Source organism: Fusarium vanettenii, assembly GCF_000151355.1.
Source record: "Fusarium vanettenii 77-13-4 chromosome 1 genomic scaffold NECHAsca_8_chr1_1_0, whole genome shotgun sequence".
NCBI lineage: Eukaryota > Fungi > Ascomycota > Sordariomycetes > Hypocreales > Nectriaceae > Fusarium > Fusarium vanettenii.
Genome location: NW_003315876.1, coordinates 1,104,575 through 1,118,413, shown reverse-complemented (window position 1 = coordinate 1,118,413; position 13,839 = coordinate 1,104,575). Strand labels below are relative to the sequence as shown.

General features: G+C 53.6%; 3 protein-coding genes across 3 annotated transcripts; 1 reads left to right on the top strand and 2 right to left on the bottom strand.

Annotated features, from left to right (window-relative positions):
• Positions 1-531: 531 nt before the first annotated feature.
• Positions 532-1,894, bottom strand: NECHADRAFT_57056 (uncharacterized protein). The gene is made up of 2 exons (XM_003049630.1): positions 1,725-1,894; positions 532-1,662 (listed from the first exon to the last, which is right to left on the bottom strand). The coding sequence occupies exon 2, from the start codon at positions 1,130-1,132 to the stop codon at positions 824-826; it is 309 nt and encodes a 102-aa protein (XP_003049676.1). The 5' UTR covers positions 1,133-1,662; positions 1,725-1,894; the 3' UTR covers positions 532-823.
• Positions 1,895-3,086: 1,192 nt separating this feature from the next.
• Positions 3,087-4,459, bottom strand: NECHADRAFT_29831 (uncharacterized protein; the record flags this gene model as incomplete). Its single annotated transcript, XM_003049629.1, has 2 exons — positions 3,087-4,119; positions 4,191-4,459. 2 exons carry the CDS (start codon positions 4,457-4,459, stop codon positions 3,087-3,089), a joined length of 1,302 nt encoding a protein of 433 aa, XP_003049675.1.
• Positions 4,460-11,505: 7,046 nt separating this feature from the next.
• NECHADRAFT_29935 (uncharacterized protein) lies at positions 11,506-13,461 on the top strand (the record flags this gene model as incomplete). The annotated part of the gene is made up of 3 exons (XM_003049855.1): positions 11,506-11,576; positions 11,701-12,550; positions 12,604-13,461. The coding sequence occupies 3 exons, from the start codon at positions 11,506-11,508 to the stop codon at positions 13,459-13,461; spliced, it is 1,779 nt and encodes a 592-aa protein (XP_003049901.1).
• Between the last annotated feature and the right edge of the window lie 378 nt (positions 13,462-13,839).

Below are 13,839 nucleotides of genomic sequence, written 5' to 3'. Positions count from 1 at the left end.
TAAGTTACCTTGCCCACTCCATGACTGTGCATTTCTCATCCTAGTCCAATCCAAATACCCTCGGGGCTTGTCATGGACCCTCCCAAGACCATCTCGATACTGCACTTAGCCGCCCGTTGTCACGTTAATCCGCTGTCAATGTCAAAGCACAATCCATGATCTACGTCTCACGCCCGCGGGCCAAGCGTCACCAGCTTCCGGATCCTCGTTCCGGAGCACCGTAGCCTCATGTCGTGCCGTTCCATGAGCCCCTAGTTAATCTCTTGAGAGATGGTGAGATGTGATGAGTTGTAACGGTCTCGTACTTGTCCAACTTGTGCTATCATGCATTAGACGCCTCCGGAACCACTATCTTCTCCGCAGTTCTCATAGAGATATAAAATACACTCACCACTTGTGCTCAGATGTTACAAAGAAAAAACACCGAAGTAGTTAACAACACTTGCTAAAAGACCATTCACGCAATTACTCAAGTTCAGTTCTTGTTTCCACGGAGCTAATCCATCAGCAGAACGCATGTAGTAGGCAGGTATCATGATATTTTGACATGAAAAGATAACGGAATCAGCAACAAGAGCAGAGATCGATCTGGACGAAAGAAACTCCCAAGAACAAGCAAAAATAAACAAGACGGCATGGAGTAACAGCGCCTCCATATCCACAGGTAAACCGCTAGACTCCTCGATTCTGAAAGACAGACGCAAGACCGTGACATCGATATGCTCCATACAACACATGTCCGACTCCCCTTATTTTTTGTTTCTTCAATCACTTGTCATATACACGAGCCATCCATTCCCTCCCTAGAGAGCAGCTTGTGGCATCAGACAGGACTCAAATCGGCTCCATCGACGGCGAGCTTGTCCGCCGCGATATTACCTCGGCTGCTTGCGTGCCCCTTGACCCATTCGAAGTAGGTTGCGCCTCCAGCCTTTTCCCGCTCTCTCTTTTTGGCCAGGAGCTGCCGGATGATGTCCTGGTTCTTGACTTCTGCGCCATTGGCTGTCTTCCAGCCCTTGGCCTCCCAGCTCCGCGCCCACTGCGTCACGCATTTGATTGAGTATTGGCTGTCGGTGAAGATTTGGACAGCTTGGTCCAGGGGTGCAATCTGGAGTGCTCGCAATATGGCCATCAGTTCAGCTCGTTGGTTCGTCTGGGGTAGGCCGGGGAGCCGCTCCGAGAGGTTACGCTTGTCATTGTCTCCGAAGTAGACGCCCAGTCCAGCGCGAGCGCTGGTTCTGCCGTTGGCGCGACTGCTACCGTCGGTGTAGATCTTGAGAACATCCTCCACAGGCCCCGAGCCAGGAACCTCATCCGGGACCGCCTTGGTCTTCTTGGCCGGTGCCTCCTCGGGTTTAAGTTCGAATCTTGGCTGTTGTTCTGGCTCCGGGTACGATCGTCCCTCCTCCCCCAGAGCATCAATGGTTTCCTTGTTGCCAAACTGCTTGATATATCCAACTGCCTCTGCCCGTGTCGCAAACCGCTTATACTTGGGACCCTTTATGCCCTTGATAGCTTCCGAGGCCTCGGCCCAGTCCGTATAGATACCCGTAGGGTTGCCCACGGCGACCGCGTAGAACTTGTCGGGCTCATTGGACGTAGAGGCAACCTTCTTGCCGGCAACAAAGTCCAGGGCATCCTGCTTCGAAACGAACGACTTGACTAGAACACATAAAGGGTTAGTAGGATGGTCCTCTGGGTCTGATATCACCAGATATACTCACAGACTGCGCCTCTGAATCCCGATGTCTGCTGTTGGCACTCGGGATAGGTCAAGTAGACGCCGGGGTTGAACCCAGCTCTGACTGCGTAGTACTTTTGCACACCGTCTATCTTCCGCTTCTTGGACGAGGAGCCTGCAGAGGCAACCACGGCCCCGGGGGCACTGCGCTTCTTATTCATCTCGATAAGTTCTTGGTATTGGAAAGCCGCGTGGCTGATGCTATCGCTACTGCTGCTGCTGCTGCGTTGATCGGCGGTTGTGATAGTGGGGGCGTTGAGAAAGGTGAAAATCGACAGGTCGATATGCCTTCTTTTTGGTGCATGCTCCTGCGACCCAGCCGGCGCCAATGAGGCGTTTATATGTCGGTCGCAATAGCGCCGAGATCCTTTGATAGTGCTCGTGAAGCCGTACTCGGGAACGACGGGAGTGGTGCAAGAAGTGCCGCGGTAAAGGGTCGTCGCACGAGGCTGAAGACGGCGTTGATAGAGTCAAAGGAAGTGCATGGCGGGTTGTCCACAGCACCGTGATCGATAAGAGGGCGGGCCAAAAAAGACAGGAACCAGAACAAAGAGCCGCCTCTGCTTGTCTTGAGCTGAAAGACCCACGCCGATACGAGCTTCTTTGTGGTGCGTCTAGCCGCGCGATGCAAGCAGAGGCAGAACGAGAGGGAGGGGGGGGTTGCGAAAGAAAGACGGACGGAAAGAAAGAGGTGCAGTGCAGAGAGAGTCCAGCGAGCGAGAGAGCGACTGGCGCCTTGCGATCCCCGTCAAGGAAAGAGGGGCACCACAGACAGGAGCAAGGGTTCACCCAACTAACACGGGCTAGGTACTGTATGTATCCCTCCGTCTCAACCCGCACCGCACCCATTGCCGTCATCTTCCATAGACCACATGTAAATCTCTCTTTCTGGGGCACTCTAGTCAGCAAGCAAAAGTCAATTGATGCATCGTCGTATCTGATTAAATCTGCCAGTGTGCGTGCTTCTCCGCATTCCGCGGCCAACTCGTCCAAGGCTTCCCCCATGCCTGTACCCATTCCAAATCCATACATAGTTACAATACCGCCGCCAACGTCCGTAATCCGACTTCTCACCTGGGACATAAAGGACTATCTAAATCCTTTGTTTGCTTTCCAGCCAACGCACCAGCTGCAGCCAGGTCCAACCAGCATACCCCACCAGCCACCAGGGGGTAATTATGCCCTCCAGTTTCATAGCCATGGTACATGGCCGCCATCGTGTAATGCGTAATACTCTATCAATGCTCTTCGCGAGCTCCGTCTTCTTTCGTTTCGTGACTGGTCCAGCATCGTGCCTGAATCCGCCGAGCTGACGAGTCTCATATCGACCGAGGAGGTGGTAATCCTAAACATGAGTGATGGGTTCAACAGAGGGCAGGTCAGGAACGCCGTCACGTTCCCATTCCCACGCCATCAAGCTCCAGTTGAGCTCTCGTCTCCAGAAGAGCCCCAGTCCTCGTCCACCTCCATCCGGACGATCATCCGAGCTCAGTCCTCCGCTGCGAGGCATGTGCGTGGCAAACACGACCTTGCCCATTCGAGAATGAAGAATGCCCATTGAGCATGAAACACAGGGCTCGTGCGTGACATAGAGCTCTAGTCCGTGGCAAAGGTATCCGTCCTTGTTCGGGTGTTCCTGTTCGAAGCATTGCTTCTCTATTTCGAGAAGCGGGCCGTCCTGGAAGGCATCGTATTCGAGATTGGGCGTCTGTACAGGCAGACCAGCAGCCCTTCTTTCGTGCCTGACTAGCTTCTGGGCCACCATGCTAATAGCACGGACGACGCAGTGTGTCATGGGGTTGCTGGTGCCATCCAGCAAGCCGCATTCCTGGTGTCGGCGAGCATCTCCAGCAAGTCCAACAAGTTCAACCTTGCCCGCATCTCTCTGGACGATCACAGCACCCATCGCTTCGCCGATTCCAGCTTCCTTGGCTTGCAGAGCGACGCGGTGTGCCAGCGCCATCCAAACAGAGGCATCTTCTTTGATCTCCTCAGTTCCGCGGGCCACCATGCTAGGGTGTGGGCCAAGGGGGTTGTTCTTTCGGTAAACCGTAGGCCAAAACTGGGAAGACCACATGGCGGCCTGAACCTGAGATGTGGGTGCGAGGAGCGGGATAGGGATCTTTTCGATAAAGAGGTCTTGCTCCATGCCTTCGATGGGAGACAATACGATAGAAAGCTCCTCTCGGGTGAAGTCCTTGACCTCTCCGACAATGATATATATCCACGTTGACTTGGCCGTGTGGATCTGACGACCGACTGAGGTGTCGTTCATGAACTGTGTCTTGAGATGGGCGGGAAGATCTGCAGGTTTGGCGCATCTGCGAAGATGAGGTAGGGGGTTAGCGCTATCATCAGGTCGCATGTTACGCAAAGCCCTAAGGATTGTCAGCAACCGTCATCTTGAGCCGCCGCATGGTGGTGCAGTTGGCTGTCAAGGTGGACGAACGTGATGACCTCGTTGGCCTGCTTGGTGGGCGCTCGTGTAATGAAGGCATGAGTGATGGTGTGGTCTTGTCGGACTTCCTGTGTTGTTTTGAGGGGAATCAAAACGCCGCGGTTGGTGTGACTTTTTATGAGATCGTCGATCAAAACATTCGGAGCAATCTCAGAAGGCCCACGAATCTCGGGCTTGGTGGGCTGCGATGTCTCGACTCCCTCTTGGGCAGGCGAGACCTCGACGGCTGCCGCCTCGACAGCTGGATCAGGGGTGGTCATTTTCTGTGTGAGGATAGAAGGCGGCTCTGGAGCAGGCGAGCTGTGTTCTATAATCAGTCAACGGCAGTGATGGCTCTGGTCACATTCTAGACTTACGTGTGCGATGGCTACGTTTGGATGTTGTGAAGCACCTGGAAGGCGAGTGAATGCAGCGAAGCAGCTAGCGCAGCCGGTGCGAAGATGCTGGCGAAAAGAGCGGCAAAATGGCTGGATGAAGAATCGTTCCTCGAGAAAAAGCAGATTGTAAGGTTTGTGTTTGGGGAGAGCCGTACGTGTTTAGAGATGGTGGTTCTGGCCACGACTTCTGGCTCGTTGACTTGTCGAACGAGAGAAGGTGCGCTCTTGAGCTGGGAAGCAGGTGCGCGTCACAATATCTCACCCCCGCTTGAGTCTTTCGGAAGCTTCCTCTTTATTCTTTGCTTGTCGGAGAGTCAGTAACTGCGTTTATTGCAAGGTCATTCATTCGTGGATTGCACTCACTCTTTCACTGCGCCTTTCAAGGACGGCCTTGGTTTGCAGGAGCAGGGTCGAGGGCCGGTTCAGTTTGTTTAAATCCAGGTAATAATGACGGGAGTGTTTGACGATCCCAGTGATGCTGATGCGGGGTTATCGTTTGGGTCCGATACGAATGCTTGGGTTGATATCGTGGGCAAGTTGACCTTGACAGTGGCGGTAACTGGCAGATATTGCTGGGGAAATATCTGTAATAACCACCAACGACAAATGCCTCGCTTTATCGATAAGCTGACAGGTATTCCTCTGCTGGTGTTCTTCGGTTCAGAAGCAAACTTGCCAGTCACCTACCTCAACTTCCCATGTAAGAGTTCACCTTTCACTGCGCAGGCAGAATCTTGAAAAGGCCTGCTACAAACAGAACCTTTTTGCGACCGCGAGCAGCTTCAGTAAGAATTGACACCCAGTTCCTCTCCCTTCGGACACTTCCTGCAGTTAGTGAGATTACTTTGTCAGCATGCCCTGATCGCTTTTGACTCTGGCTCTTGATGCTCTCTCGATGTCTTGTATCCCGGTTGTCTGTGAGGATGAGTTCTGTCGTGTGGGCCTTGGTGTGGCGAAGACCCTGCATGAGTGGCTTGGCTTGTGCGTTCAAGCCACACATGCACACACGCTTACCCGGAAGGACAATGGATATTCGAGCTTTCAGCTTTCAACACCCACGTATTTTTCAGATGCATCATGAGTTTCTGACAAACGATGGCCTGCTTGCTCTTTTGGACTTGTGTATACATTACTGACGTAGTACCAGGGACGAACACAAAGAACGAGCCACCTGAATGCATTGTCATCCTCCAACGGTAGGTGACAGCAGGTTAATGTCATGACAAGTCCCAACCAAGAGTTGCATCAGAAAGCACATCATGACGACAATGTCATCAGCCTTACCTCGGAACTCGATTTTGATATTAACCACCCCGTGGGACACATGACAACGGCTCCGCGATGACTGTTCCGCCTCGGCCTACATATGGAACAGGTCATAACCAACCCCGCGTCTCCCCACCGCACATCGCACCCTGGACCGGCTCTTTTCGCTGAGATACATTCCCCAATCTCACGATCAAGGGATTGAGAGGGTTGCCATCGCGGGGTGCAGATGATCCTTCTACCTCTTGAGGTAATTCTCCTTCTGGCATCTCCGTCTTTGATCGTGCGGAGAAGGTGTCATTCTCCGCACAAAGCACCTGGTTCCGCCGCGCCGGTGCATGTCCCATCACAGCCGACAGAGTGTGGGTTGCCCAGCTTGTGAAGAACGGATGGGGAGATGGATGGGCTCTTGGGCATTGACGCCCAAGCGAGGTCTCCAAATGGGCAACCGTAAGGCGCCCCCAATCGCCCAGTCCGTGGGATATGGACTGTTGCTTCACGGCGGCTTCAGCCTGGTGGAAACAGATGAGACCAGTTGCCCCTCTCGATTGATATCCGCCATCATATCAGTCGATATCGCCTACACAGCCTAGCTGGGTACGCCCCGACGCAATAAGCTGTTTCATCACGGATTTTGGGCCCCGGGGATTAGTGCCAGTCTAGCCAGTTCGCCAGGCTCCTGGTACGGACGGATCTCTGACCCTAGCATGGGATGTCCACCGGAGGCCATCCGCATCCGCGCTTTTGATGCTCGCCAACCTCGACCCTCAAACGGCAGTTGTTTGCTATGGCACTGAACATGTTCAATATTGATGTAAGAATGGCCATACTGTTGATCACGCTCTTTAACATGAGACACATGACTTATAGGACCCAAGTCCTGATCACTTGGAGGCCTACCAAGACATGGTCTCAGCCGCCGGGGAATTGTCAAGTACCGCTGACGTTGGCTGTAAAGAGCTTGCAGGTTTGTTGCTGGGCATGGTACCGCGTATTGCTGACCAAGGCTCACCGCGACATGGAATAATAATAAGACTGACTGGACAGCGGACGGATACGTTGCGACGGCATCACATGATATCCAGCTCCGTCAATAAAGAATCGAACAAGGGGGAAGATGAGCAACAATAGAACGGCCTATCGGGAAGATCCCCGCGTCTCGGGCATTGGTCTGTGCCGCCGGAACATGCGAATTGACAACAAAGTCCAGCAAACGCTCGCCAAGGATCCCTTAACCTGCCATCGCCCATCGTCCCGCAGGAAAAAGCAAGTAAGGGCAAAAGGGGAATACGGCCGGCAGACGAACAACAAAGTCCGTGAGCCTGGGAGTCATAAACTCGTGTTGAAACCCAAGCGGGCAAGGACAACGACCAGGCTTCCGGGACGCAGCAAAACTCGTACTATATCGATGCTTTGGAGTTTTGCTCGAACGATATTCCAGGGCCAGTGCACCACGGAGACTAAGGCGACTGGCTTCCGAGCCCACGAGAAGCAACGGTAGCAATGATTCGTACTCTGTGGTAGAAGCCAAAAAAAGGGATGTGAGGAGGATGCATGCATTGGACGGACAGCAGGCTGCGGGCATGCGAGATGACTGTGGCATTATCCGTACTCCTGTCTGCACCACCAATGCAAGGCAGGCGGACAAAGGAAACATACTTCCGGCAGTCTGACAATTCCTTGCATGTGGCATTGAGGCTGGAGGCAGAATATCCAATGAGCCTGAAATACAACAGCAGAAACAACAACAACAACAACAACAGGAGCAGCTGAGAGGGTGACTCAGCCTTGAAGCTCTCTCACCTGCAGGAGGAAAAGAGGCGCTTCGCTGCACGACGCCTCATCTTGGTGTTACGAATACCTCAAAGGTAATTTTAACCGCAGAGACATGGCACACAAGATAGCGGTGGAGATTCAGGTCGCTTTGTTTCCTCTTCTCATGCAACCAACCCCTCTCTCCCCCTTTGGGTTTTACTCACTCTTGTACGGATACACCCCGCAGCTGGCTGGCGAGATCGGAGGCTAGCAGCAATGACTCTTTATGGAGTTTGCGATTGTTAGAGCTGAGGCCAGGTTAGAGCTTCCAGTTGCTGGAAGGAAGGTCTTGGACCGCAGTAGCGCTGCAACTTTTGGCAGAATAGCCACCGAGGCTTGACTCAATATAGCCTAGATTCAGCACACCACGGTCAAGATGGAGGTGGAAGATGGATGCCACTCATTCTGGAGAATGGGTCTAGGATGCCCTGGCTGCATTCTGCATGCTGCGAACAGATTGAAACCTTCATTAGGCTCGTCCAATGCATAGGCGGTCGCAGAAAAAAAAAAAAAGACCTGCGTCGGTTGGAATTGTAACGAGTCAAACAAACTCCACCGTCGCCTCAGACTGCCTCTTTACCCCCAAATCGATAAAACAGTTGTCGTGTCCATGTGTCCCAGTAAGATTGTCATCTAGTGTGTCGACTGACGCACCATGTCGTATGTCATCTGGGGCTTTGAAAAGGAGGGCGATGATGATGATCAATTCCCAAGCCCCCCCTCCTCATCATCAGCTTCAGACCAGACAAGACATGGACAACGACTCGCAAGCGAAAGGAGGGTGAGTGAGGCGGCAGGCGAAATGTTGGCGCGGCCCAGCGTCTCGGTGAGTTTAGGGCAGAACAGGGGTTCGGGGTCCAGTTAATGGGCGGCGTGGAGGGAGCTAGCCATGATGGATGGGCTCATGGACCCGCGCCACCGTGGTGACCCAGCCGGGGATGGTGTCCCTTGAGGTCAGGTCTTGGCCAAGGGTTTCTTGCCAGGTTGATCCAGACGCTTGGCGAAATTTGGGGGTCTTGCTCCTGCTCTCCTGGGACAGACACAGAAACTCACACCTGGGGATTCCAGTTGGGGGAAGCCCGCGGACCAGAGAATCCGAGTCACTCACAAACTCGGCCGCCGGCCTGGGGGTTTGGATGGGGGTCCCTTACGGCGTAGTTGACGGGGCGAATCCGATGGGCGCGGGGAGCATCCATCAAGCATCTTGCCGGAATTGTGATGCCGTGAGATGTATGAAGCAGCTGTGTTGCCTGCCAGCAAGCTCACCGTGCCATGGATACCAAACATGCCATGTCGTGGGATATTCGGTAATAGTACATGTTTCCTTTGAATTGGAGCCATGAGGTAAGGGAGGCCCAGGTGGACGGGAACACCGTGGATCTCGGGACCCGGGGTGATCTTTGGGGGGGGCGATATCTCTAGGTCTGTCATTTTCTTCTTCACTTTAGCCTGAACCACCCCATCTCATTGATAGCATGAACCTATACCCATCGCCGGTGCGGAACGTGCGCTGGTCAAAGGGGTATAGGTACCATTATACGAGCGATAAGGGGGTCAAGGTAGATGCGACTTGAGATCTGGATGAATTCCGCAGTGCCGTGACTGTACCTGAGTATAGGGACGGGACCGACGCATGTGGGATGCAGTGGATGAGATTTGCCAACGTACAATGATGTAAGTCGGCCTGTGCCAGGATCCATCCATTGAATGGATGCGGCGCCACAGCGAGTCCACGAGAGCCCAGCGCGGCACCTGCAAAGCTAATGGCAGCTATGGATGGCAGCAGACACACACCTCACGCTCCGAAAAGGGTCAAACGGAGGGAGATAGGTATGGTATGGATGGAGGGTAGTTTGGTCCAAGGACCTTGCCTGAAACCTTGAAGCCATTACCAATGCTTCTTCCGCATCCTCCATCTTGACGGCAGCCTTGGGCGTTGCTTTGCTTGCTTGCTGGCATCCATACATATTTTTACCTGGGCTCCTGGTCATCCATAACCGCCCGACACGGACCATCGCCCACCTCACATCACCTCACATTGCCTCGTCGCTCTCCTGATATCGCTGGTCAACCCTAGCGACCCCCGTCAGGGCAACCGAATACCCAAGCAACAGCCTTCGAGGCTGGCACTATATTATCTGCCTCTGGTTTCCTGACCTGCAGAAGGGGGTCCCCTTCTGACGGGCAGCACAGCCTGAAGTGGTGACGTATCGCATTCATACACGACCAGCAAAGAAAGGAACAAGAAAAGAGGAAGAGAAGAAAAAGAAACGAAACGAGACATCTCGCGACCGTTCTGGTATCATATGTGTGCCAAGCTGTACGAGAAATCAATCGACAAGAATAGGACCTTAGCTCAGAGCAGAGGAAAACGAGGCAGACCGCATCGAACAGCACATACACAGCAACGTTGCGTACTTGGTTGGTACACGTCGAGGCAACAAGCAACCCATCGACTCATCAACAGTTTTTTTTCTTCTTGACTCTCGACACCGACAATATCTAGGGCAAGGGCTTGGACGATCGAAGCTCGACTCAACAATTCCCCAACGTGGAAAAGTGCCCGTCTAACCAATCCTTCTGTTGACGGCTTTTCACTTCAAACCTTTTATCAACAGCCCAACTTCCCATGCGAGTCTAGCTACGCATTTAGGGTCCTACAAACTTCTCCACTGGACGGCACCACCGAGTCCACTATCGAAAGGCACCAAAGCCTCTTCCAGCTCCATCCATTGCAGTCAGCTCGCAGCTAGGCCTCCGGCAGCGGCACCCAAACAGGACGCCCCGAGCGCCCCGACAGAACAGAGACGCCACCTACTGCTCCCCCCCGCGCTTCGCTGCATCACATCCATTTCATCGAATCCACTGTGAGACTGCCCACAGCCTAGCGCAGCCTCCAAGAAACACACGGCAAATACCCACTGAGGAGCCCTGAGCAGCCACTGTGACCAGACCAGACCAGACAGCCCAGGACGGGATCCCTGAGGTGCGGCCCACTGCGCGCTGCGCCTAAACACCACGCCCTCCCCATTCCCTCCCAGCAAAGTCAGGCTAGGTTCGCTGGGACCGTAATCCCTGCAGCTGGATTGGACAAGCCAGCCACTCTCAGTGGTTGCCCTCCCAGAGAGTACGACTCATCGCTCAGTGCTTGGACTTGGCTTTGAGCGCCGAGTCTCCCTTGATACCCAGAAAAGATGCCTTCAGCAGTCCAGGTTCCCGTCACCCCAGCAGGTACGTACCCATGTAGCTTTCCAGACGTTGTGTGTGCAGTGTTGCTGTGTTCACTCCTTGTTTCTTTGCCTTGCACCGCGGAAGCTTCGTCCTTATTATCCTTCCACTCTGCACCTTCCCTTCCTTCCATCTGACTTTTGTTTCTTCTCCTCATATATTGCCAAACTCCAAACGATCAACCAAGAATACTACGCAACATTTTTCTTCCATCACATCAACCCTTGTTACCATCATCACCCCCTGTCTCCCCAATCGAGTTTCCTCCACCACCCACACTCAGCGAGACGAAGTCTACTCTCGTCTATCGTCCGGATACACAGAACAATAATACTCACCTTTTCATCCATTTAGACGCGGGTCGTAAACAATCAAAACAGTCTGCACTGGCCAAGTTTGTCATGCATAGTCTGCTCGGCCTTTCACCATCGTCCTCGCCCGCTCTGTCGTCTTCGTCAGCTGCGCCGACATCAGCGCCTGAGTCCGATTCTCTTCCTCCCACGTCAGATCCCTCATCGCATTCGCACAATTACGCCGTCCTACCTCCTCCCACCATCGATGATGACCACCTACCCCCTCCGAGCAACCAGCCTTCCTCTCTGGCTGTGGCCCTGCGAGCGATGAACGATTTGACCGAGACCCCCACATATGCGCGTAGCGTCACATCCACAGCGCCCAGCTCGCCACGCATGTAAGTGCCGTCATTTTTGAAAAAAGCCCTCGGAGTCGCGAGTCACAAATCCACCGACTTCGGCCCTATTAGCACCGACGATCCCGCTTTGGATGAACTCCCCCGCGCTGACACACGGAAATAGTCCACCTTTGCGACAGAATTCGGGCAGCCAAACACCTCGAGTGCGACCGCATGCCACAACGCTCAACATCCCGGGCATGACCCGGTCGAGGGTCTCGCCTGACGGAAGAATCCCCCACCGCGATGTCGCCGCCAAGCTTGTTATTATCATGGTCGGTCTGCCAGCTCGAGGAAAGTCGTACATCACAAAGAAGCTCCAGCGATACCTATCCTGGCAGCAGCACGATTCAAGAATTTTTAATGTTGGCAACCGAAGACGTGTGGCCGCTGGCCGCAAGGTGCCTGTGCATCCCAAGCTGCTCCCAGAGCCCGGCCACCTCGATCCTCCCGTCCACGCCGCCTCAATCCTGCTCAATGGCGTGCCCGCGCCCCCGCCGCTGTCTCCCGAGCAGACCGAGCCCGAGATGCTTGACCTCAACGACTCTGTGATCAAGGAAAAGGCGGAGATGGATCAATCGGCTCAATTCTTTGATCCAAAGAACGAGAAGGCCGCTGCTATGAGAGAGCAGTGTGCCATGGACACCCTGGATGAGCTGCTGGATTGGCTGCTCCTTCATGGTGGTGCTGTTGGCATTCTCGACGCCACAAACAGCACCATTGAGCGGAGACAAAACCTTGTCAACCGCATCAAGAGGCGGGAGCCCAAGCTGGGTATTCTCTTCATTGAGAGTATCTGCCAAGACCCTCTTTTGCTCGAGGCGAACATGCGGCTGAAGCTGTCGGGTCCTGATTACCGCGACAAGGACCCCCAGAAGTCTCTGGACGACTTCAAGAAGCGAGTCGCTGCCTACGAGAGTGCTTATGTGCCCCTTGGCGAGTACGAGGAGGCCCACGACATGCAGTACATTCAGGTATGCCCAATTCATTGCACAAATCCTTGGATTAGTAGCTAACTGCCTCTTAGATGATTGATGTTGGCCGGAAACTGGTGCAACATCGTTTGAAGGGGTTTTTGAGCAACGGTATTAGCACATACCTTGCCAGTTTCAACCTTGCGCCTCGACAAATCTGGATTACTCGACATGGCCAGAGCGTTGACAACGAGCTTGGAAGACTGGGCGGAAACTCGCCCCTGACCGAGCGAGGTCATTACTATGGACAAGCTCTTCACAGGTTTATTACCTACCAGCGTAAGCACTGGCTTACCGAGCAGAAGAGCAAGATGGCTCAGGCTACTTTCCCACCTGTGCCTGGTGACAACACTCCTCCTTACCCCGAGATGAACCGCGAACTGGAGGACAAGAACTTTTGTGTCTGGACATCGATGCTTGAGCGCAGCGTGGACACGGCCGAATACTTTGAGGCCGATGACGATTATGATGTCAAGAACTGGGAGATGCTCAACGAGATGAACGCGGGTCAATATGAGGGTATGACGTATGCCGAGATCGCCAAGAAGGAGCCCGAGGAGTACGCCAAACGGGCGAAGGACAAGCTCAACTACATTTACCCTGGCGTCGGCGGCGAGGGATACCTTCAGGTTGTCAGCCGCCTGCGCGACATGGTCCGAGAAGTTGAGCGCATCGAGGATCACCTCCTTATCATTGGACACCGATCCGTCTGTAGGGTCTTGATGGCCTACTTTATGGACCTGTCTCTGGCGGACATTACGGACATGGATGTCCCTCTGGGCATGCTCTACTCGATCGAGCCCAAGCCCTATGGCATTGCTTTCCATGCCTTCCGATACAACGAAGAGCTGGGCTGGTTCGACGAGCTGCCCAACTACAAGCCGCAGAAGACTGCCCGCAACAGCATCTAAGTCAGCGGCACCTTCACATTTCCTCCCATTTCGCCGGATCTGTCCGGCGTGTACTACTATTACGGCGACAACACCTACCTACTAATTTCCGACACGGTTACTGGGATTTTCCTTTGTCGAAACTCGTCTTTCTTACGGCGTTTTAACGGACTTGACTTGGCATTTTGATGATGATGCGCCAAGGAGGGACTATCCACACTATCAATGGAACGGAATGGCAACGACGACATACACAAAACAAAGACGGGGCTGGCGTTTTCCGTTCGATTGATATAGAGATACCTCCGATAGCGTGACACATTCCGCATCGGCATTTGTTTTTTGTTTTTTGGGCGTTTGACATTGTCAGGGATTCACATGATGATTTGAAATTGAGTC